The sequence below is a fragment of the Pelophylax lessonae genome, assembly GCF_965119305.1.
Source record: "Pelophylax lessonae genome assembly, chromosome: 3".
Taxonomy (NCBI): domain Eukaryota; kingdom Metazoa; phylum Chordata; class Amphibia; order Anura; family Ranidae; genus Pelophylax; species Pelophylax lessonae.
The window spans coordinates 136,486,582-136,509,950 of NC_138770.1; the positions used below are offsets into that span (position 1 = coordinate 136,486,582).

A 23,369-nucleotide genomic window follows, 5' to 3' on the forward strand; every position below is an offset into this window, starting at 1 on the left:
CATCTGTATTCAACTTTTATTTATATGATGATGATGTTGTACTTTATACGACATACCCCTGCTTTTTCCCCTGAAGAATTTTTTTTCAAAACTTGATGGGTTTTGTCCTGATATCTCTCAAAAAATTTAAGCCATAACAGTCATTCTACAATTTTTTATATATTATGGACACATGGGGTTTTAATACTTTTAGCTGTGTTAATGTAATAACATTGATACAGTATTTTGTGTATGCAATATTATTGCATATCTTTTCTAATAAACTTGGAATACCAGCCTTTTATTTAAACACACACGATTGTCAAATCTCCCTCAAAAGTCCCATAAAGAGGGTTTTGCATGATTGTTTAAGTTAAGTTAGGGATGTTGGCAGTAGGAAATATCACCCACCCATTTCTCCTAAGATATAGTTAGTGCTTTGAAACCTGAGAAATGACACCTATTATAGCTGTTACAGCATCAGAAACAGTTACATACCAACATGTCACCTTCTGGTTCAACATCTGACACACACATTGATTTTTGGGGGCGAGGGGGGGGGGGTATTAAAAATATGGTCTAGCAGACTAATATTGTTTTAAAAAAATTATATGGATGAAGTTTAGCTGAAGCCTAGGCATTTACTTAAAATTACATATTTCTAAGTTAAAGTCTGTTTGATTTTCAGTGACAGATGTTTTTTTTTTTTCCTCTTGTAATCCAGACTTGGGAGCTAATTCATTAAAGCAGTAGACAGGAAAATAAAGGCCCATAGCAAATGATCAGAATTTGTGTTTCCTTTTTTCTATGCAATGAAAGCTAAAACAAGATTGATTTCAATTGACAATACTTCTCCTTTTAACCTTTTATTTTTACTTGCTTTGCGTGAATAACAAATAAGTTCAAGTCTGTGATGGTTTCAGGGAAAATATGCTGCTGATTTTCATTTCATTGGCTTACTCAGGGCTACAAAGCAAGCAATAAATGACATGCTGTTATTTACACATTTTATGAGCTTACTCAAAAACGTGAGAGTTTTCTTTGTTTCTACCTTCTTTAGCTGGCATCGTTGCTGTGGCACTGGTTTATATCAAAATGGCAGCCATTCTACTTCTAGAGCGCCTTATTTTCTGCTAGCTCTCCAGAGAGATTTTTTTTTGTCTCGGTCTAGTTATTTCTTGTACAATCTACAAGTAATAATGACCAGAGATCAGGTCTCCAGTTTGCAGAATCAAGTGAAGGAAATAAAGATGTAAATTGATCTGAAGAGACTGTTTTAGAAGCACGTGACAAGGTCAGGAGCAGGGATGATTAGTGAAGACACAAGAGACAGGTTTTAAGCATAATGTGAACTGAGAATCAATTTTCTTCAAATTACATATTTTTAGGCATCTGTATGTTATTTCATTGCACATTTCCTCCAGCAGCAGTCTTCAATAACTTGATCATCTTTACAGATATTAATCTATCTGGAGATAAATGTCTTCAACAATATTTTTTTTTCATAATTATAGGACAGACTTTATCGTTTTCTTTTGCAATTTAAACTTTTCTGTGAACATCAAGTAAGTCTGTGAACATCAAATAAGAACTTCTGTGTGACAAGACCCTTTCAAATAATAATACAAAGGGGATTCTCCAAAGTTTTCTGGGGATGGTGATCTGCAATTAAAGATTTGAACCTGCTTCTGAAATCTGAATTCTGAACAACCATTAAGTAGCGCTGTCAATTTAAATTAGTAGACTTCAGTCTACCAAGTAATATATCCAACAGCAGTATAGGAATATTGTTTACTATATGATATTGGGGCATGAAAATATAAAGAATGCCACAGGAACCCTGTTGAAGAGATTTCCTTTTATCCTGTTATGTTACCAGGTCAGGAAGTAAGAGGAACCCCCCCACCCCCATGAAGAAGTAAAAGGTTTGGCTAGTGTTCTACTTTAAATCGGAACTCCACCCAAAAGGGCAAGTTCTGCTTTAAGAACTCCTCCCCCCTCCCCTCCCACATTTGGGATGGGGGAGGGGGTGCGGAGTGGGTACCTAATCATGACAGGTATCTGCTTCCACTTCCACTCGGATCCCCCTCACTGTACCCACTTCTGGTACATGTCACAGGTCACATAGGACTGCCAGACCATTCAGCAGGCGCAGCACGACTCGCACCCGGCTGTGAAGCTTCAAGCTGTCACAGCTGGGTACCCACAGTTGAAATGCTGGGGAGAGAAGAGGAAGAGAAGCAACGGTTCAGGTGACCACATCACTGGATCCTGGGACAGGTCAGTTTCTGTCTATTAACCACTTAAGCCCCAGAAGATTTTACCCCCTTCCTGACCAGGGCCTTTTTTGCGATTCGGCACTGCGTGATTTTAACAGACAATTGCACGGTCGTGCGACGCTGTACCTAAACTAATTTGACGTCCTTTTTTCCCCATAAACAGAGCTTTATTTTGGTGGTATTTGATCACCTGTGCGATTTTTACTTTTTGCGCTATAAACAAAAAAAGAGCGTAAATTTTGCAAAAATAACAATATTTTTCACATTTTTTTTTATATGAAATTCCCCAAAACAAATTTAAAAATCAAAATTTTTTAACATTTTTGGCCAATTTGTTTTATGCTACATATGTTTGGTAAAAAAAAACGCAAAAAGCGTATTTTGATTGGTTTGCGCAAAAGTTATTGTGTTTACTAACTAAGGGAAAGATTTCTGTCATTTTTGTTGTTTTTTTTTTTAACGCGTAATGGCGGCGATCTGCGATTTTTTTTTTTTGCGGTACTGCGACATTGCGGCGGACAGATTGGACCCTTGACTGACATTTTTGACACTTTTGGGGTTACCAGTGACATTACTGCAGTAATCAGTGCTATACATATGCACTGTTACTGCAAAATGACACTAGCAGGGAAGGGGTTAACTTTATTGGGGAAGGAGGGGTAAGTGTGTCCCTAGGGGTGTGCTTCTTACTGTGATTGGACATGGCTACTGGTGTAGGAACAGTGATCAATGGTCCTACATAGTAGAACCGTATGATCACCATTCCTACACAGGGGAGAATGACAGGTGGCTTGTTTACATCAGCCGCCTGCCTTTCTCCCTTCACAGCGGACGATCGCGAGTGACCGGCGGACATCGGGTCCGCCGGTCACACGCACGGACTTCCCAGGGAACAAGCCGGGGCGGTGCGTGCCTCAGCGGGCGCGCGCTCGCCCGCTATTGGCTCACAAGCAAGTGACAGGCTAGTGACGTACCGGTACGTCGCTTTGCCTGGCCGGGGCTGACCGCCGCAGTATATGTACTTGCGGCGGTCGACAACCGGTTAAAAGTCAGCAGCTACACTTTTGTACCTGCTGACTTTTTTAAAGACAAAAACGACCCAAGCTCTGCTTTTAAGTCATTATAACCGAAAAGATGTTGAAGCCTAGCTCCACATTTTGTTTGGCCCTTTCACTCCTCACTGAAGCCTCACTGCTCCATTTTTTAAAATACAAAATGACTAAATATTTTACCTAATTTTAATCTTGCAGTCTTCGTGCTGGTAACAGGATGTAATGGGTCCTTCTTTTTCTTGGATGTGGTCTTTACTCTTGGACACAGCGTAACATAATGACTTGTGAGCACTGCTTTGTCCATGAGTACTGTGAGCTCGGGTTGCATGATGATGCACCAGTAGGATGTGGATCCATTACATCTTGGAGTATAAAGCTTTAAAGAAGACCTGAACTGTGGAAGGTGAGCTCATGGCAAACAGAGGGCAAAAGAATAGCCAGAAGTGTTACCTGTAGGCTCCCTGCAACTGATCTTTTCCCACTTACTGACTTAACATGTCTTGACCCTGCATGGAGGTGTCCATCTTGGCAGAGGATCCAGAATTTGCTGAAATATGTTAGAGCTGCCCTCCTAATGACTGATAATCTGATAACTGGTGGGGGAATATTCAAGAAATAGTAGGAGAAATACAGATTTACAGAATTAGGGCAGAGGCAGGGCTAATCATGTGTTGCTGGGTATAAGGCGCAGGTTCATCTCCGGCAAGGAAAATAATGAGCAGCACAGTAGTGACATTAATAAATCTCATTTGATTAGCAGTCAGAAGCACAGAGCCTTATATTATCTTGCACAACAGATACTGTGTACAGCTATGCAGCTATAGGACAGGAGTGCCTAGGCACAGTTAGTTGCTGTTTTCTTTTTCTTTTTTTTTCTTGAGAAATGTTAGGGTTTTTCTTGGACACAAATAGCATTTTTAGGTGTTCCCTATAAGATAGTAAATATGTTTTAGTTCAGATAGACGTTAAGAATCATTGCAATACTTTCTTAGCAGTTTGAGGTACACCGAAAGCTTGTCCTGAAAAATTGTATGTTAGTGCAAATAAAAAAAGTATCACGGACAGTACTCAATGGTCTCTTTAGCAGTTTGGTAATTGTGTTGTCATATAGACGCCCAACAATTTTGTTTAGATCAGATTGCTGTATTGGCTCTTAGTCTCTTAAGAGTTTTAAGCACAAGAGATATGTTCTAAAAACTGAGAAAAACAGAGTTTTCAAGATGCATTTCCTACATCCGATTCATTTCCTCCTTCTGTTGCTTCCTTAATCGCTGTTACCAGCCATTACTGGCTTTCAAAACAACAGCCGGGAATTGCACTGTATAGCACAGCAGGAGTGAAGCGGTGGAGTGAGTATATGCAAGTCAAACATGTGACCTTTGATTTGCTTATGACATTGGTTAAAGAAACCGAACGAGTTAAGACATTAAAATGTGTTTCCTGTCCCTGTAAAGTAGAACTAAAGTCAAAACTTTTTCTTTTCAGTTGGGAAAGAGTAAGGGAGAGTTATAACCCCTGACAGTTTTTCTTTCTTGCCACCTGTGTCCCATTGAGGAGTTTTAACTTCTTGTCCCATAGCCAAAACATGAAGTGAGAGGAAGTCCCCCCACATTAAGAAAATCCTTGGTTTTCAGGTGACCAGGGTCACCAGAGCTAGTGTTCCCATTGCAACATTTTCCACATAATACTGTTCTGGGGACAACCCACAATTTGAGATTTTCTTTCACTTTCAGTCTGAGTAATAATGGTATACATGGGGGCACAGACCCCAATACACACCTGACAGGTGTTCTACTCCCCCTCCACTCTGTCCAAAGAAAAAAGGTTTTGCCTTCAGTTATACTTTTAACCCTAATAAACCATTTATTTCCTTCTTAACTTTTTCTGCAGATTTTTTTTTTTTTTTTAACCATTATTATTTGTGCAAAATTGGAAATAAAAAGTTGTAAATGGGATAAATTATAGAACATTTTTTTTTTAATTAGACTAGTAAAAATGGAAAGATAGCAAATTTCTTTTACATCTTTTTTGTCTATAGCTCACATAGAAAATAAAATTGTTTTTGCAAGACAATATTGTCAAAGACAGTCTAGTTTATCCTCAAAAACAATGTGTGTGTGTATGTATATACCCTTAATGGACCAGAACAATTTTATCATTTTCATTATGGGGCTGTTTATTCCGTAATAACTTTGTAGTTAAGTACTTAAGATATCTGTACTTTAGTTAAGAACTTAGGATGACAAGGTATATATACCTTGTCATCCTAAGTTCTTAACTAAAGTACAGATATCGTAAGTACTTAACTACAAAGTTATCACGGAATAAACAGCCCCATAATGAAAATGATGAAATTGTTCTGGTCCATTATGGGTGTAAAGGTGAGAGAACTGAAGGGGTTAAATAGGGAATACAGCCTGTTATAGTGTGTTAAGCGGAGCCTGACTTTTCTGAAGGCTTTTGTTCTCTATTTGATACATAAAAGTCATACATTCTGTGATCTCAAGCTGTCAAAACAAGCATGTCGAGAAGCTGAGATGTTTAAGCTTTTCACACATCAATTCTCCTCTCTAAATATTTAGCGTCTCTAGTGCTCATAATATTTGATTAATATTCCTCTTTCATGGAAGTTGTTTTATGTCACACTGTGGAAAGTTGACTTGTCGTCAGAAGCTCTTAAAATATTCATTGCCAGAATGAAGAAGACAAGATAGTTTTATCGTACTTGCTGCAAACATTGTGTAGCTGCGAAGTAATGCTAGTATGCATGTGTTTTATTTTCTTGTAGCTGACTGTGGAGGCTCGGACAGAGATGACTAAGAAGATGATATCTATCCTAAAACAATTCATAGAGAAGCAAAGAAAGAAAAATGCTGCAGAATCCACAGAAGAGACCTCTGTTACTTATGGCATGGCATTGAGTCACCTCCAGCAATCTCTTGCCCATCTAGAAACACTCAGTCACACCTTTATTGACTATCTGAGAAATTTGGACCAGGTAAGGTGGACATTCCAAAGCAGGAAGAAGAAGAATATTTTATTTTATGACCATGTTATGTGTAAGAGCTTATCATTTGGGCAGCCTGAGCGAATTTACACTTGGAACTGCCCAAACTGCCCAATATTTTAAAGATAAAGCAGTACGTTTGTATTGCCAAATCTTTTGGATCTGAAAATTCAGCACCTGCACTTTCTAAATTTACAAGGACGATGGAAATGGTTTAGATAAGCCTTTAGTGTAACATGCCTGAGGGAAACGTTTTTGTAAACTGTATTGGTTAAAACAAGATTGGCAGGATTTCACGCTCTGTGTGGCCACACTTTCAGTATGCTTGCATAGTTTGGATATTGATCTTCCAAGGAGTAATTTTTCCTAAAAACCAATGGGTTAAAATGTACCTATAACCAGATTTTTTTTTTAAATCTTTCGTACGGAATGGTTAAAATCCCTAATGTTTATTTATTTATTTTGCCGTGTGTTCCACTGGGGAGATTTCTCTTTACATCCTGCCTTGTAGAAAAAACAAAGGAGAAAATTATTCAAAGTGGGAGAAATCCAGTTTTTTTGCTGTTGTAACAGGAACAAATGTTCTCTTTGCTCCTTTTCTGATGACATCTGACATTTTTTTATTTCCCATTTCTTTAAGTCCCAGTGGTCACTAGGACAACTGGGGAGAGCAGATTTCCTTATTTCTATATTCAAAGCTAAAAAAAAAAAAAAAAAGTTTAGGGTTCAAATGCTTCTTCTTCACTTTCTTTAAAATGAAACCAGGAATGGAGTTGGCTGCCCAAGATCATTGGTCAGTAACATTAGTGAGTGTTGGACTTATGAAGCTCTTCTTATTAATTCCTCCCCTTGCTATAGAAATTGCTCTTATGTACCCAAAGGTCAAAAGATTCCCCTTAATTCAGTTATTCTGAAGACATTGACATGAAGCATGGAGACAACCAGTGGATCCTTGAAACTTTGCACTAAAAGGTCTTCATTTTTATACTGTGAAGAAAATATAATTTTGAACTCGTGTTACATTCATCACCCTCCACCCAATAAGAAAGTAATAGATTTTGATGAGAGTCTTTCTTTTTCTCTTAAAGGATGCATGCACTAACCCTGATTAAAAAGAGTAATGCATATTTCAATTATTCTTTACGTGTGTCTATTAGTCTTAAGCAAGTATACATGCAGCTCATTGATGTCAATGTAGCAGTCCAGACCAGGTGTAGTACTGCTGTCAACTAGCTTGATGAGAGCCAGTGTTCACAAAACCACTTTACTAGGCTGCTACAAGCTGCAACCAGTGTTTGTCTACTGTGACGTCTGCATTCTTATTTATTGTAAGTGTGTGTGGGGGGAAGTTGGGTGTTACATAATTCTTCTTTATAATTTAAGTTCCACTTTAGTGCCAGATAAATGGTAGGAGTATTTTTTTTTTAGTTGAACCTGTAGCCAGGCTAAGGACATTTGGCAATTACTGATCTTTAGGAATGAGAGAGATATGGAGTTGGAGGCATAGGCTATGTTTATACACAGGTTGTTCCTTAAATTAAACCTGTAGCCATCCTATAGGTATTCAAGTGTATACATTTTTTTAAAAGCAGTAAGGCATTGTTTAACCTGGCAGTGCTCTGAAGCATTTGACAGGTGCTGAATGGGTCGTGACTTCTGTACAGACCCCTCTGCTGCCTTGTAACTTTACTGCCTCCCAACCACTATTGTAAATGAGGTCTAGGAAAGCTTTAAAACAACCTAGTGCCTGCCTCTGTAACTGTACACACTGTGGGACAATAAATCCTCAAAGTTAAATTTATATGCCACTGACCACAAATGAGAATGGGGATTTAATAGTACTGAGACCAGTGCTGGGAGCTATTATTGCTTCCACTGACACCAATGTTGGGAAATATTTATCATTGCATCCACTGACGCCAATGCTGGGGGTTATCATTGTGTCCATGGATGCCAATGTTAGGGGTTATCATTGCATCCACCGATGCCAATATTGAGGGTTATTATTTTGTCCACTGATGCCAAAGCTGAGGGTAATTAATACATTCACTGACACCAATGCTGGGGGTTATTATTGCATCCACTGAGACCATTGCTGGAGATATGATTACTGACACCAATGCTGGAGTTACTGTACTCTGACCTTACATGGCATTGTAATACACTGCAAAAAATTTCACTTTTTGGGTGTTGAGGTGCACTTTGAAGCCCAATCATTTTGCACTGCGCTGCTATTATGCTGCCCTCTGGAAGTTATTGAGGGCCACACTTGAGGCTCTCTCTGATTTTCAAGTTGACCGACAATGACTTAAAACATAGGAGGAACATCCTAATTCTGTCCTGCCGTTTTAAAAGCCTTTGCTGGATCCTACCATTCTTAACAACCCATGACCCATCCCCTTGCTCCCCTTCACCTCCATACTCCTTGAACGCCTGGTCTACAACTGCCTGAACTACCACCTAAGTGAGAATAGTCTTCTTGATCCCCTTCAGTCTGGATTTCAGCTGCAACACTTCACAAAAGTTGCTCTTAGTAAAACTCACAAACTGTTTACCAATGGCTAAAACCAATAGTCATGATTTTGTACTCTTACTCTTGGACATCTGTGCCTCCTTTGATACAGTTGATCATCCCCTCCTCCTCAAAAAACTGCATTAATTTCTCCTTCATTGACGGACACAGCTCCTGGTATTCATAACCATTCTGCCCCCTACAGGAGTAGGATACTAGGCAGAAAAAAAATTCTGGCTATATCCATGGGCAGTCCCAGGGGGTATACTCCCTCTCTCTACTATAGGCACTCAGTTTTTTTTTTTTTTTTTTGTGCCTAGTCAGGAGTAAGGACCTAGTTCCTTGCTGGGATCTTTGGCCCTGGCAGTTTTTTCTTTTTAGATGGAATTTTGTTTTCTCCTGGATTTCTCAACTGCCAGTGGTCACCCCAGTGTGGCCAGCCAGTGCACGCAGATGGAGAGGGGTTCTGTCTGGAGCGGTGCCCGCCTGGTTCCTGGTTTGGTGAGTATCTGTCCCCCCTCTCCCCCTGCATGGTTTTGGGGTGGACTTGGGCCCCTCCTTAGGACGGTCGGATCCCCGGGTTTGTCTCCTTCCCACAGGCACCCCCCCTTGCTGAGTCCCTCATTCTGCCCCCTACATGCCCCCTACATGCTGGGGCTTGGGTGGTCTGGCCACTTTCCTGGGGTGGGGGCAGGGTGCCAACTGGTGATGGGGGCCGAGTCCTGCCTGGATCTGTCTTTGAGGCCTGGTCTCCCAATCCTGGGTCCCTGTATGCCTCGTGGTGCTGGGCGGGCTGCCATTTTGTTATCGCCTGTTTGGAGCTACCCTGGATGACAACATTAAAGGTCTCACAGGGGGGAAGAGTACTTTTCTTCTTCAGGCTATTAAGGGCAAGAAACCTTGTCGTAGACTTGGGCCTTCCTTCTCAGCTCATAAGAAGTTTTTTTTGTCCCTCGACTGACATGGGCTCAAAGCCTTTCAGGGCCTCTTCTGAAGGAACCAAACAAACCTGGTCTGGCAAGCCAAGATCGGGCTTCTCCAGATCTAGGGACAGGGCTCCTTTTGCATGAAGGTGCATCCTCACCCGTATTGGGGGGTGGGGGGGACATCTTCGCTGATTTCCGGACCTGTGGACTTCCCAGGTGCAAGACAAGTGGGTTCACGAAGTAATTCGGTCCGGCTACAAGATTGAGTTTCGCTCTTGTCCCCCAGAAAGTTTTTTTCCTTCCAACTTGCGCCTGTCCCCAGACTGCTTAAAGGGCCTATTTGGGGTGGTACAAGACTTGTTCCTTCAAGGGCTGATTGTCCCGGTTCCGACCTCGGAAGGTTTTCAGGGTTTTAACTCAAACTTGTTTACAATTTCCAGGAAGAAGGCAAAGTGTGCCCAGTCCTGGACCTCAAGGCGCTAAACTGCTTTGTGCGAGTACTGAAGTTCAGCATGGAGTCCGTTCGAACTGTGGCGGCATCACTGCATCAGGGGGGTTTCCTCTCCTCTACTGATATCAAGGATGCCTACCTTCACATTCCAATATGTGTCAGTCACCAGTGTTTTCTCTGCTTTGCTGTGGGAGAGGAGCATTATCAGTTTGTGGCATTACCCTTTGGTCTCGCCTCTGCTCCTCGGGTCTTCACAAAAGTATTAGCCCCGGTGCTAGCCTTGCTGTGCCAACGGGTGATCGTGGTACTGGGCTACTTGGACAATCTCCTCCTGCGTGCCGAGTCTCCTTATGCTCTGGTGGACAACCTGGAGATCACAATACGGACTCTGTGGTAGTTTGGCTGGAGTCAGAATTTTCAGAAGTCTGCTCTTGTTCCGCCCACAAAGCTGGACTATCTGGGCCTTACTCTGGACTCGGCCTTAGCCAGGGTGCTCCTTCCTCTGGATAAACTCCAGAAATTGCAGGCTGCAATTCGTCTCCTGCTGTCCAATAGATGGCCGTCCCTCTGGACTTGCATGCGGGTGCTGGGCCTGATAGTGTCTATCTTCGAGGCGGTTCAGTTTGCACAGTTCCATACGAGGTCCCTGCAAAGGGAGATTCTGACCAAATGGCACAAGACCCAGTCTCTGGAATATCAGATCCGTCGGGGAACGAGGGAGTCCTTGATATGGTGGCTTCGTTCTCCGGCGCATCGGCTGGGAAAATCCTTCCTCCCCTTTTATTGGATGGTGGTCACCACGGATGCCAGCCTGTCCGGCTGGGGAGGCGTCCTCGGCAAGCATTCTGCTCAGGGGATCTGGATGCAGGAAGAATCCATACTATCGATCAATAACTTGGAACTCTAAATGATCAGACTGTGTCTGGATCTTAGGGCGGATCATCTTCAGGGTTGTTCAGTGCGCATTCAATTGGACAATGCCACATCCGTGGCTTATGTCAATCATCAAGGAAGCACAAGAAGTGTCCTGGTGGCTCTGGAGGTAGCAGGTATTCTAAGGTGGGCAGAACGGTTGTTCCAGCCCTCTCTGCCGTACACATTCCCGGGGTGGAAAATTGGCAGGCGGATTACCTCAGTCGGCAGGCGTTAGACCAGGGGGGTGATGATGGTCCCTTCATCCGGATGTGTTTCATCAGCTGTGTCTCCAGTGGGGCACTCCCGAGGTGGATCTGTTGGGCGTCTCAGCTCAACAGAAAGGTGCAGAGGTTTGTGGCTCGGTCAAGGGATCCTCTGGCAGACGCCACAGATGCGCTGGTGGCCCCGTGGGGTCAGTATTGGCTGATTTACGCCTTCCCTCCTCTCAAGCTTCTGCCAAGGCTTCTACACAGGATTAAGGCAGAAGGAATTCTGGTCATCTTAGTGGTTCCGGACTGGCCTTGGTACGCCGATCTGGTGCGGCTGGTCACCAACGTTCCTTGGAAACTTCCTCTCAGGGAGGATCTTCTGTCCCAAGGACCGATCTTCCATCCTGCTTTACAGTCGCTGGCTTTGACGGCTTGGCTGTTGAACACCAGGTGCTGAGGGATAGGGGTTTATCTGAGTCTGTGATTGCTACTCTGTTGAAAGATAGGAAATCTACTTCTAGGAAGATCTACCATCGTACGTGGAAGACGTACATTGCGTGGTGTGAGTCTCTTGGGGTTCCTTCTCGCTCCTTCCTGGTGGCTCGGATCCTAACCTTCCTTCAACGGGGGAGGGGGTTGAACAGAAATTGGCCTTGAGTACAATCAAGGTCCAGGTGTCAGCTTTGCCGGTCTTCTTCCAATGACCTTTGGCCACACACTCCCTGGTGCTTACTTTTCTTCAGGGTGTCTGAGATTTGGTTCCTCCAGTGCGGGCTCTGCAGAAGCCTCCTTTTTGAAAATATTCGGGAGATTCCCCTGCTTATGTTGTCTCAGAAGGTGGCCTTTTTAGTGGCTATCAATTCTGCACGCAGGGTGTCAAAACTGGTGGCGTTGTCCTGTTGTTCACCTTACCTGATGATTCACAGGGATAAGGTGGTTCTACACCCCTGTTCCTCGTTCCTTCCAAAGGTTTTCTCTGATTTTCATTTGAATGAAGACATTGTGTTTCCTTCCCTGTGTCCCAGGCCTAAACATCTGAAGGATATTGTCTTGCATGCCTTGGATATGGTCCGGGCAATTAGGATGTACCTGGCAGCTACGGAGTCTTTCAGAAAGTCAGACTCTCTATTTGTGCTCACGTATGGACCTCGAAAAAGGGTTGTCTGCTTCCTCTGCGACCATTTCCAGATGGATCAGACGGTCGTTCAGGCCTATTCCATCAGAGGTCAGGTTCCTCCTTTCCCTGTCAAGGCGCACACTACTAGGGCGCTTAGTGCCTCCTGGGCATTCCGTCATCGGGAGTCAATGACACAGGTTTGCAAGGCGGCCACCTGGTCATTGTTGCACACTTCTACAAAGTTTTATAAAGTGGATGTGTTGGCATCTGCGGATGCTTCCTTTGGCCACAAGTTTTTGCAGGCTGCTATTTAAGAGGACCTGGTCCTCTTTGAGGGTGTATTGTTTTGTTTTTTTTTTTTTCAGGAGGGCTCCGGTTGTTTGGTTGAGCCCTTGTTGCCTGATTGGCTAATGTTTAGCCTTAGGAATTTTTTGATTGTTCCCACCCCTCATGTTTAACACTGCTTTGGGACGTCCCAATGGTTTTGAATACCAGGAGCTGTGTCCGTCAATGAATGAAAAAGAAAATGGGATTTTTGACTTACCGTAAAATCCATTTCTCTCATGTTCATTGACAGACACAACACACACCCCTCTGTGGGGTTATTATTCTCCTGAGACTGCTTTTTATAAAACTGAGTGGCTATAGCAGAGAGAGGAAGTATACCTCATTGGACTCCTAATGGGTGTAGCCAGAATTTTTTTCTGCCTAGTGTCCTACTCCTGTAGGGGGCAGTATAACCCAATGGTTATGAATACCAGGAGCTGTGTCTGTCAGTCAACATCAGAGAAATGGATTTTAGGGTAAGTTAAAAATCCCATTTTTGTCACTGTAACTGTACTCTTCATTGGTTCACATCTTGCCTATCTCACCACGCGTTCAGTGACTTTTACTATTCCTATTCTACCCTCTCTTCTCCTCTTCCTTTTTTCCACTTGGGGTCTCCCAAGGTTTTCTTGTTGGACCTCTCCTTTTCTTGATCTACACCTCCTCTCTGGGAAGCCTTCTATGGCTTTAAATGCCATTTCTATACTGATGACACCAAAATCTTTTTTTTTTTCCTTTCCAGCTCACTCCATCAATCTCCTCATGCATCACTAATTTACTGACAAATAGATCAGTCTGGATGTCACAACACTTGTTTAAACTCAATCTACCTAAAACTAAGCTCATTATAGTTCCTCCCCGATGTGCCCCTTCCTCTTATTTCTTTGTGAAGATCGATGGCACAACTATCAGTCTGTCCCTGCATGCCAGGATGCTAGGTGTAATCCTGGACCCTGAACTCTCCTTTTGGCCCCACATCCAATTACTGTTTAAATCTTGTGGCCTCAACTTAAGCAACATCTCCAAAAAAAATGCCCCTTCTTAACAAATGACACCACAAAGCTTCTAATTCGCTCCCTGGTCATCTCTCGCCTTGACTATTTAAACTCCATCCTCATTGGAATATCTTTACATAGTCTATCCCCCCTTCAGTCTATTATGAACTATGCTGCCAGACATATCCACCTTACCAACCGTTCAGTGTCTGCTACTCCTCTCTGTCATTACTTCCACTGGCTTCCGCTTACCCAAAATCTCCAGAGCTTCTTTTTTCCTCTGGAACTCTCCACCCCAATCTGTCTGACTATCTCCTACACTGTCTACTTTTAGGCAACCCGTGAAAACCCTTCTCTTTAGAGAAACCTATCCTGCCTCCATCTAACAACTGTATTTCCACTATCTCCATCTGCCCATTCCCCACAGTTATTAAATTTTGTATCACTTGACCCTCTCATTTGGATTGTAAGCTCTAACAAGCAGGACTTCATCATGTATTGAATTGTGTTGTAACTGTACTGTCTGTCATGTTGTAAAGCGCTGGGCAAATTTTTGACACTATATAAATCCTGTAAATTCATGTATAATAATAATTTCCATCACTTCTTGTCTGGTGAAACTGTTGTCAGCAGGACAGTAAGAGAAGAGAAATACGAATTTGAGTAGCAAAAACCTTGACAGTGTCCCTAATCCTTCCTCATGTTATCAGTCTTGCCCCCTTGCAAAAAAAATATACATTTTAACAGCTTATAATAATTTTAAATCTTTATTTTTTTAAATATGTTTTTTTTTTAAAAAGTCAGCCATAAATACATGTACAATAACCATACAGGACACAGCCAGATAATGTGTAAAGTCATGCCTAAGTCACACATCTGAAGAGAATGCAGGCAGTGTAATGTAGAATACATATGCTCAAATATGTAGATGGGTAGGACTGGTACAAGTAGCTTAGTATCGGAAGCTGGCCTCGTTGACACATCAGAAAATGGCTGATAAGTAGGGACAAAAGGTTGTTCAGTATAAGCCAGTGTGCACTATACAAGAAGTGAAAAAGGAAGGGAAAAAACCCTCCAAGTAAATGAAAGTAGGGAAGCGGGTTAGTGGGAAAAGAGTAGGAGCGGCAACGTTTGTGTTAAAAATGAATTAACCCCAAGAATTGTGGAAAGAGAACCTCTGAGAGGTAATAATCACTATAGACTGTAGGGCAGAGCTGAGGTCGCTTCCACCAATTCTTGTGGTGGGTGGGCCCTGTCAAGAGCTAGGGATAAGATATAGAAAGATAGCAGGGATCATGTAGAGAACCAAAAAGACTGCATCATATCCCAGGATGAACACATAAAAAAAAAAAATCCCTGGACTTTCAAGGTATAAACTCTCAACAAAACATACATCACAGAGTAGATAAAAATTCTTCACTTTTGATAAAAGCAGCTACATTTTAACTCTCTCAATCATAAGTAGCATCATGCGTAAACCATTGCACATACACCCAAAAAAAAGGGCCAGTGTATTCCAAATACTAATACATTAAATATCGTTACAGATTATATCTCCAATGCAAGTATCCAAAAGAAATAGAGATAAGTCACTTTTTATTTCAGTAATAATTTTTGTCAGTGTCACTGTGCCTTGCTTTGGGCCAGCCACAATGACTACTGAGCCTGTGGGTTTGTTTTTTAAACAAACCTATGTAATCACTATGCTTGGCCGTCATATTGATTGCTTGATTGAGAGACAAAGGTTCTTGGCTGTTAGTCAATACAAGTGTGGTCTTGGAGCTAGAACCCTTCACTGCTGCAAGCTCCTAGTTCAAAAAAACAACATAAATTAATTATCCCCCATAAAAAGAACGTTGTGTGTGGGAGATCTGCATCAGATTTTGACCCCCTGTAATCCCAATTTGGAACACAAAGGTTTATCTGTATGCTGAGGACAGTGCTAAATTTTGCAGATTATGTGGTCAAAATTTGAACCACCCATATTCAACATTTGTAATCAGCTGGTACCTGGTGCTGGAGTTGTGCATTTCTGTACAGAGACTTCTGAAGCTCATTTTTATACAACTAGCTAGTGGGCATAACCTTTTTTATTTTTTTGTAAGTTTGACAAGAAGCACCATATGTATCAAATGTATTTCCATACACTGGTAAAATATAATCTAGTTTGATGTATTATTTGTTATTAATTCAGGTTCTGTTGTAGCTGAATGTCTCTTTTATCCCTTTTCCTGGCTTCCTGCTGAGATTAAGTGCAAGTCCCGAGCCTCTGACCTACTTAGAAATTCTCAGGCGTGCCCAGGACAATAAATTACATTCTGCCTGGGGTTTAGCTGTTGCCCACAATCTTCCCCTTACACCAGAATAAAGATGTTTTTGTTGGTATTAAAATGATTTTATTTGTCCAGTAGAGACTTTTACTGTAGGAATAATTCCTTTCTAGCCAGGAGTAAGAAACGCACGTAAATACAAGTATTTATATCTGTGCAAGAAGAGGCGTGGAGTATTTTTCAGGATGCGGAATGTGCATTTACAGAATGTAATCATATAATTGGGCAAATGGTTGAAAGGTAAAATGCACTTTAAAGTGCACATGTCTTGTTAAGAGAAAGTAGTCCTACATTTGCATAATTATGTTCTGCCCACCTCCTACATGCAGTTCTAGAATGTTAGGTTGAGGGAGTGTTACTTGTCAGAATGATGGTTTGAGATGCTGAAGGGAAGGGAAAATTAATGAGGGAAAACTGAATAAAGAATAAAGAATCAGTGCCAGCTTTCACTGTGTAACATCATCTTTGAATAAAAATAATATCTTCCTTGCTTACCTGTCCTTCATCCTTACCAGATACCTCTGCCCTGGTAACACATAACCTAGATGGAGCCCCCTAATGCTATAACAGGCTCTAAACATGATACTTCCATATTAAACTCCAACTCCGGGCTGGCCACAAATAATTGAAATGCCTCCCCTCTTCCCCAGAAGATGCAGAAAAAAATGCTTATTTTTCCCATGCTGATGATTTAGTAAAGAACACTTGCCTTAATTCCAAGCACCAAAGTCTTTTCCCCCTGAAAGTGGTGGTGACGAACCATCCCATGAAGCCACTCATCTCTTCAGGCTATGTTGCAGCCCATCTTGGAAATGCCATTTTATAACATGCAGAATCGTACACAATTTAAATAAATAAAATTGAATAATTTATTTATTTTTTTAACAACTTTAATACACTTTCGCCCCTTTCCTGCCCAGACCAATTTTCAGCTTTCAGTGCTGTCGCACTTTGAATGACAATTGCACGGTCATGCAGCGCTGTTCTTAAATTAAATTTTTATACATTTTGGGAAAAAAAGTAGTTTTTCCCCTTCACTGATGTGCGCTGATGGACACTGAGAGACGGCACTGATGTGGTGGCATTAATATGCGGGAAACTGATAGGCGACACTAATGGGCACTGATTTCCATCACTTACGGGCACTAATGGGCAGCACTAATGAGCAGGCACTGAAAGGCAGCACTGACTGGCATCACTGCTGGGCACTGTTGGGACTGCACCGATTATCAGGGCACTGATGATCAGTGCCCTGATTATCTTTGCAGATCTTCCCTGTAAGCGAAATGCTGTTGATTGTCTCTCCTCTCCTCACATGCTGTCAGTGTGAGGAGAGGAAAGTCGATAACCGGTATTTCCTTGTTTACATGTGATCAGCTGTGATCGGACACAGCTAATCACATGGATAAAGAGCCTCATCATCGGCTCTTTACCGAGATCGTAATGCACCGTGTTCCAGGGACACATGGTATTCCATATTCCCATCGTACACGTTCCTGGAGAAAACTCTATAGAGTTTTAGGTGCTGCAGCAACCATCAGCTGGAAATTGGATCAAAAAGCCCACAATGAGGATATTTGCCAGCACAGCGCAGATTATCAAGTAGAATCCAAAAGGTTTTTATTAAAACATGATCACATCACAAAAAAGTTAGTGCAACGTTTTGGAGTCATGCAAGACCCCTTCGACATTACATGCCTGGTGATGGGGTTCTGCGTGACCCTGAAACTTTTTTGCAATGTGATCATGCTTCAATTAAAACCATTTGTACTCTACTTGATGATCCATGGTGTGCTAGCAAATATACTCATTGTGTCCCAAAGGACACAGCGCACCGCCCTGGCTGGCTCTAACGCTGAGGTTGAGAGGAGGGGCAGAGCACAGAGCCGGCGACTGACAGTCAACAGCTCTCTGCTCAGGGACTTCTGAGAACCGAGGGATCAGTTCTCAAAGCTCCCTGAGTTGAGAGCTGTTGACTGTCAGTCACCAGCCCTCTGCTCTGTCCCCCCCCCATACTCACTGGAGCGTTGGGCTGTGGAGGGGGTGGGAGCAGCTAGCTCAGGCTTTCAGTGACTCACTGGGAGGCTAAGTCAGGTGCCGGTCCAGGTGTATGGGTGGATCCCAACCATATGGTTGTGATCTTTCCCAAGCCTGGACCGATTCTGTGACATCAGCAGATGTCTGCTAAAAACGGGTCACAGGAGTGCGGAACAATCTGCAGTCCTGTGATTCACAGGGGGACGTACAGCCAAACCGAGCTTTGGCTGTACTTTTCCTTCAATTCTTTATTTAAGGGAATGTGACAGAACATAGTTGTATGACATGATATCACATTCTTGATCACATCCATCAGCAGAAATGTGCACATTGCAGTGTGGAATACACTAACAATGCAATAAACAAGGAACCGCCACATTAACATGGTAAAACTTAAGTCTGAGGGCAGAAATGCCCATAGAAAAACTACATTACATTGAAGTGGAAAACTTGTAGGAGGACATTACTATCATGTTCATACTAGAAGATAGTATGTCTCATAGGCACAGTACCAGTATAAGGTAGGGGATAGCCAATAACCCCCTTTAGTAGAGGACACCTTTCCTTGGCCTCAGAGCAGTTGTACTTTGCATATTGGGTAATATTTTCCAATAGTTTTAGGGTAAAAAAGTAGACACCTATGGTGTACAAAAGGGGGGGGGGGGGTTGTTGGGAGGCCACAGTGGGGTTGATGGCACAAGGAGTCGAGTTCCAGAAAGGAGTAACCTCAATTTAAGAATAGCTTAAATATTAATCCAAAAAATAAGAAATGTCGCCATATTACCAGTTTGTGATGTGTACCTCTGTCTTGTCCCTGAGGTCAGCAGTCAAGTGTTCCATCTATTAGATATAGTTTACCCTGGCAAACCATTGTGACACGGTAGGTGGGGATTGTTGTTTCCACATGCTGGGGATGCATGCCTAAGCGGCATTCAGGAAAAGTTTCAGTGAGGACCTGTGGTATCTCTTGCTGCACAATGGAGTCAAGTTGAGAAGTACTGCAGCTGGGTTGTGGAAAAGGGAGAAGTCCGTAAGTTTGTGAACAATCTGTAGGACCTATTGCCAGAAGGGGCTGTATTTCTGGCAATCCCTCAAAATTTGAAGTAGCATGCCAGTCTAGGTGCCACAGCACCTTGCATATTTTCTTTATTCACTACAGTCATGAGTAAAAAAAAAAAAAAAAAGTTAGACACACATTTTGCAAATTAATATTGTGTATTTATTTAATGTTTCCAGGCTCTAATTAACGTAGCTGTTGAAATAGCCTGTCATGGAGCTCAGTAGCTCAAGCTGAAATTTATACAAGCATGATTGACTTAGGGTAGTGACTGCTATCCCTCGATATTCCTGCGTGTGACTTACTTTTTACAAAGTTTCAATCAGAGTGAGTGAGTCAAAAAGCAAGCAGATTTTGTTATGCAGTCTCTTATCTTTAAAAAAAAACCATAGCATCGTGGAAATCCTGTGCTATATAATTTTAATTGCCAGGCTCTGCAGCAGTTTATACTTTTCTCCACTGCAACTCTGTTTACCCACAAGGAAGAGAAACCATGTGTAAGGTAATAGTTTCCACTTGTAGTTTACATAGAGCTGAGGACTTTTTCCCTGCACCCACACTGTGTGCCTGAGCAGTCAAGCACCAGCACTGTCATGTGAAAGGAATGCCATACACTGAAGTACCATCTATTTCCATTTGCTTTCCCTGCAAATGGTGCTATGAGAAAGCAAAGCCAAGTAAAAGCCACTACAGGGGGGGAGTTCCAATGTGAACCTTTTCCTTGGTCCTGCATGGGCAAAGCACAGGCTTAATTAAAAGAGTCTGTACACAGGGGTGCAGCTGACCCCAACTGCTCCTTCCACTGCCGTAGTCTTGCGAAAATACCCATTACTTCCAGGTATGGAGAAGTAGGTCTCTTCCTCCTATGTGACAGTGATGAGTACCATCTCATGACTGAACCAACGATTTCACTGCTCCCCCTAGTGTATGACATTAGTTGACAATTGGAAATTATAAGTAGAACTATAGGCAAAACTTTTTTCAATTTTAGATTAGAATTTTAGAGTAAGGGAGAGTTATAACTCCTGTCAGTATTTTTTATTTTATTTTTTTGCCATTTGTGTCCTATTGGGGCAATTTACCTTCACTTCCTGTCCCACAGCCAAAACAGGAAGTGAGAGGAAATCCCTGCAAATTAAGGGAATCCCTTGTGGCCCCCTAGGTCTGCAGAAATACTGTCCCGATTGAAAGATTTCCTCTCTAGTACCTTTCTGCTGACAAACCACATATTTGGGATTTTCTTTTGCTTTCACTTTCAATGATAATGGTAAACAACAAATATAGAGAGGGTAAATCTCCCTAACAGGACACACGTTGCAATAAAAACTGACAGTTGTTCAAATCCCTTTGCCTAAACTAAAAAAAAAAAAAAATTGGCTTTCATTTATACTTTGTGTCAGCTGTGATATCAGAAGCAGTGGCAAAGAGGTGGTAGCCAGGTGAGTATCAGGGATTCAAGGTGGATTTTGTGCCTACTCTGTCTTTTTGCCCTGAATAGGCAAGGTTACGGTTTCTCTTTTTAGGAAATAAAGTCGTTTTTTTCAGTTAACTTCTTTGATTTCTATTTGCAATCTGTTTCTTCATTCAGTAATCAATGTCTGTTTATATATTTTTTGGTTAGTCATATTAAATAATTGTAAATTTAAAAGAAGAATGCAAGCTTACGCTATGTAAAAGTAGGTCAGTTTACTCGACCCAAAAATAACAGTTCTCTTAATGGGTAGAACATTAATAAGTGGCGCTTTGGCTCCTAATATCTTAAAGGAAACCTTCTGTTCTTATCCACAGTATCCAAATATTCCTGCCTACCTTTGTGTTGTGTGTTCCATTTCTTTTGCGTTATAAAGAGATCTAACCTCTGTTAAGTTTATATTACCATGTAGAGATAAGGGGCTATGTATCTTCTGGGGTGGGAACTTGGCAGCTTTTTTTGGGTGCACAATGGCCACTAGGCTCTTGCGTCATTGTATCAGAAATACCAGAAAGAAATTCTCTTCAATTCTTTGACCAGTGTGGTTTTTCTCTTTTCAGGATGGCGTGCGACAGTACTCCTACTTATATGACCTGTCGAGGTCTGAGAAGGAAAAGCTGAGGCATCTAGCAGTCGCAATGTGTATAGATGGTCAACCTGTAGACACTATTCAAAAGTTACTTGAAGTAGCTGTGGGGGACTCCAACCTTGGTCCAAAGGACATTGTTCAGTGTGCAACACAAAGAATCATATCTGTGCTCAGGTAATCTTACCACCTCCTTCATTTATTTTTGATGTACACTGATGATTGTGGTGTGATAATTATTTGTAGGTTCTGTATATACAACAACAAATGTTCCGTAATTCACATCTGTCTCTGCCCCAAAAGAATGTACAATCTCAGGGTTTGTTCACAATCTTATGTGTACAGTAATGGGCATGTTTTTATGCTTAACGTCCTCACTCATCCACACAGACATAAAAAAACTCCACTTTTGCAGGCGTAGCTTTACCTGAACAGAGCTTTATTTCAGCCAGTGTGTCTGTGCCGTTTAAGCTCATAGGAATAACGAAGAAGTACAGCCAAAGCTTGTTTGGCTGTACATCTCCTGTGGATTATAGGAGTGCAATTTGTTCTGCACTCCTGTGACCTGTTTTTTAAGGAGACAGTGGGTTGAACCCCGCTGTTGGCTGACATCACAGAGCTGGTCCAGGCTCGGGGAAGATCGCGACAATGAAGTCGGGATCTGCCCACATGGCTTGACCGGCACCTGTCTCCGTTGCTTGCTAATATGCCTAAACCGCCACCCCGCACGTGGGGGAGGGGGGGCAGAGCAGGGTGCTATGGGAACTGAGTGATCAGCGGTGTTTGGGTTCTCAGTGTTACAGGCGCCGGGCGAGAGATGCACCATCAAATTATTCTTTAAAAAAAACAACATACATCTCTTTTAATAAATTCCTCTAACCTGCACTCAGAGGGTGGTTTACTGGAATAATTTGAACACACATGCTCATAAACGGCATATGCCTGTAAGGAAGAACTTTACACAAACATGGGAAGAACTACAGCATATGTCAAAAGGATACTAGGTGAACAAGACTTCATCAGTTCTAAATTATTATACAGTCTCTGGGATGTTCTTCTAAATCCCCTTTGCTTGCATTCAGAGTAATTCCTATGTGCTCTTGGATCCTGGACCAGTATGGAAATGCAGTATGCAGGTCTTTGACTGCTGTCAATGTCCGTATTAAAGTATAAATAAAGAAAAAACGTTTAGTCTTGGATAGAGTGGAAATGGATTAGAACAACTAAGATTTTTTTTGCTGTCTGTGTTCTTTATTAAGGAGATTTTCCATCTCTATTTGGCCTGTTTACCATTATCTTTGAAAGTGAAAGTAAAAGAAATTTCCAAATTATGGGTTGTCACCAGAAAAGTAATCCAAAACATGAAAAAAAAAAAAAAAAAAAAGTTTTGCATATTCTACTTTAAAGAACTGTAAAATACAAGGTCTGCTCAAATTGCCTGGGGCCCCCTTTCAAGTTGTCTACTGTTACTAAAAATGTATATTAATGTAATGAGCCTTATATGGAGATTCCTGGGGAACTTAGAGAAGGCAAAATATTGCAGGAAGACACCAGTTCATTACAAAATATTTTCTCACAGGATTTTGGCTGTTCTGTTTTTCCCCAGGATTTAGCTTAGCTAGTATGACATCATCCTCGCCTAGGCGCCATGGGTGGAAGACAGGGTGAGGCAAGCACAAACTTCATTTCTTTATCGTACATCATGGGACATAGAGCCATATTCACGTATGGGTTATAGGCCACCTTCAGGTGAATGGACACTGGCAACCAATCGGACAGGAAGCCCCCCTATATAACCCCTCCTGTACAGGAAGTACCTCTGTTTTTTCACCATTGTCCTAAAGGTGATAGTCACTGCCAAGACGCTCTCCACATTTTATGTTTTTTCTAAAGAAAAAGAAAGAAGATTATGCTACATACCCTGATCAAAGATCGCTGAATCTAAAAGGGTAGCAATCAGATCCATCTAAAAAAGTAAATGGCTAAAAAGATGGTAACTGAGCCTCGGGAAAGCAGATACGAGGTTTTGCCTGTAACGTTGTCCTTTTTAGGCACTGGACCCTGGGATCCGGTCCCTTAGTAAAACTAACCCTAAAGGCGCTCTGACAGGGTGCTCCAC

The 23,369-nt window shown here is 42.0% G+C and overlaps 1 protein-coding gene across 1 annotated transcript in view; it reads left to right on the top strand.

The window, feature by feature from the left end:
• The window catches only part of NBAS (NBAS subunit of NRZ tethering complex), a 1,303,215-nt gene that overhangs the window by 923,160 nt on the left and 356,686 nt on the right, over positions 1 to 23,369 (top strand). The window contains exons 45-46 of the mRNA XM_082252487.1: positions 6,099 to 6,308; positions 21,225 to 21,427. Coding sequence (XP_082108613.1) covers positions 6,099 to 6,308; positions 21,225 to 21,427 — 413 coding nt within the window. The remainder of the gene's footprint in view (positions 1 to 6,098; positions 6,309 to 21,224; positions 21,428 to 23,369) is intronic.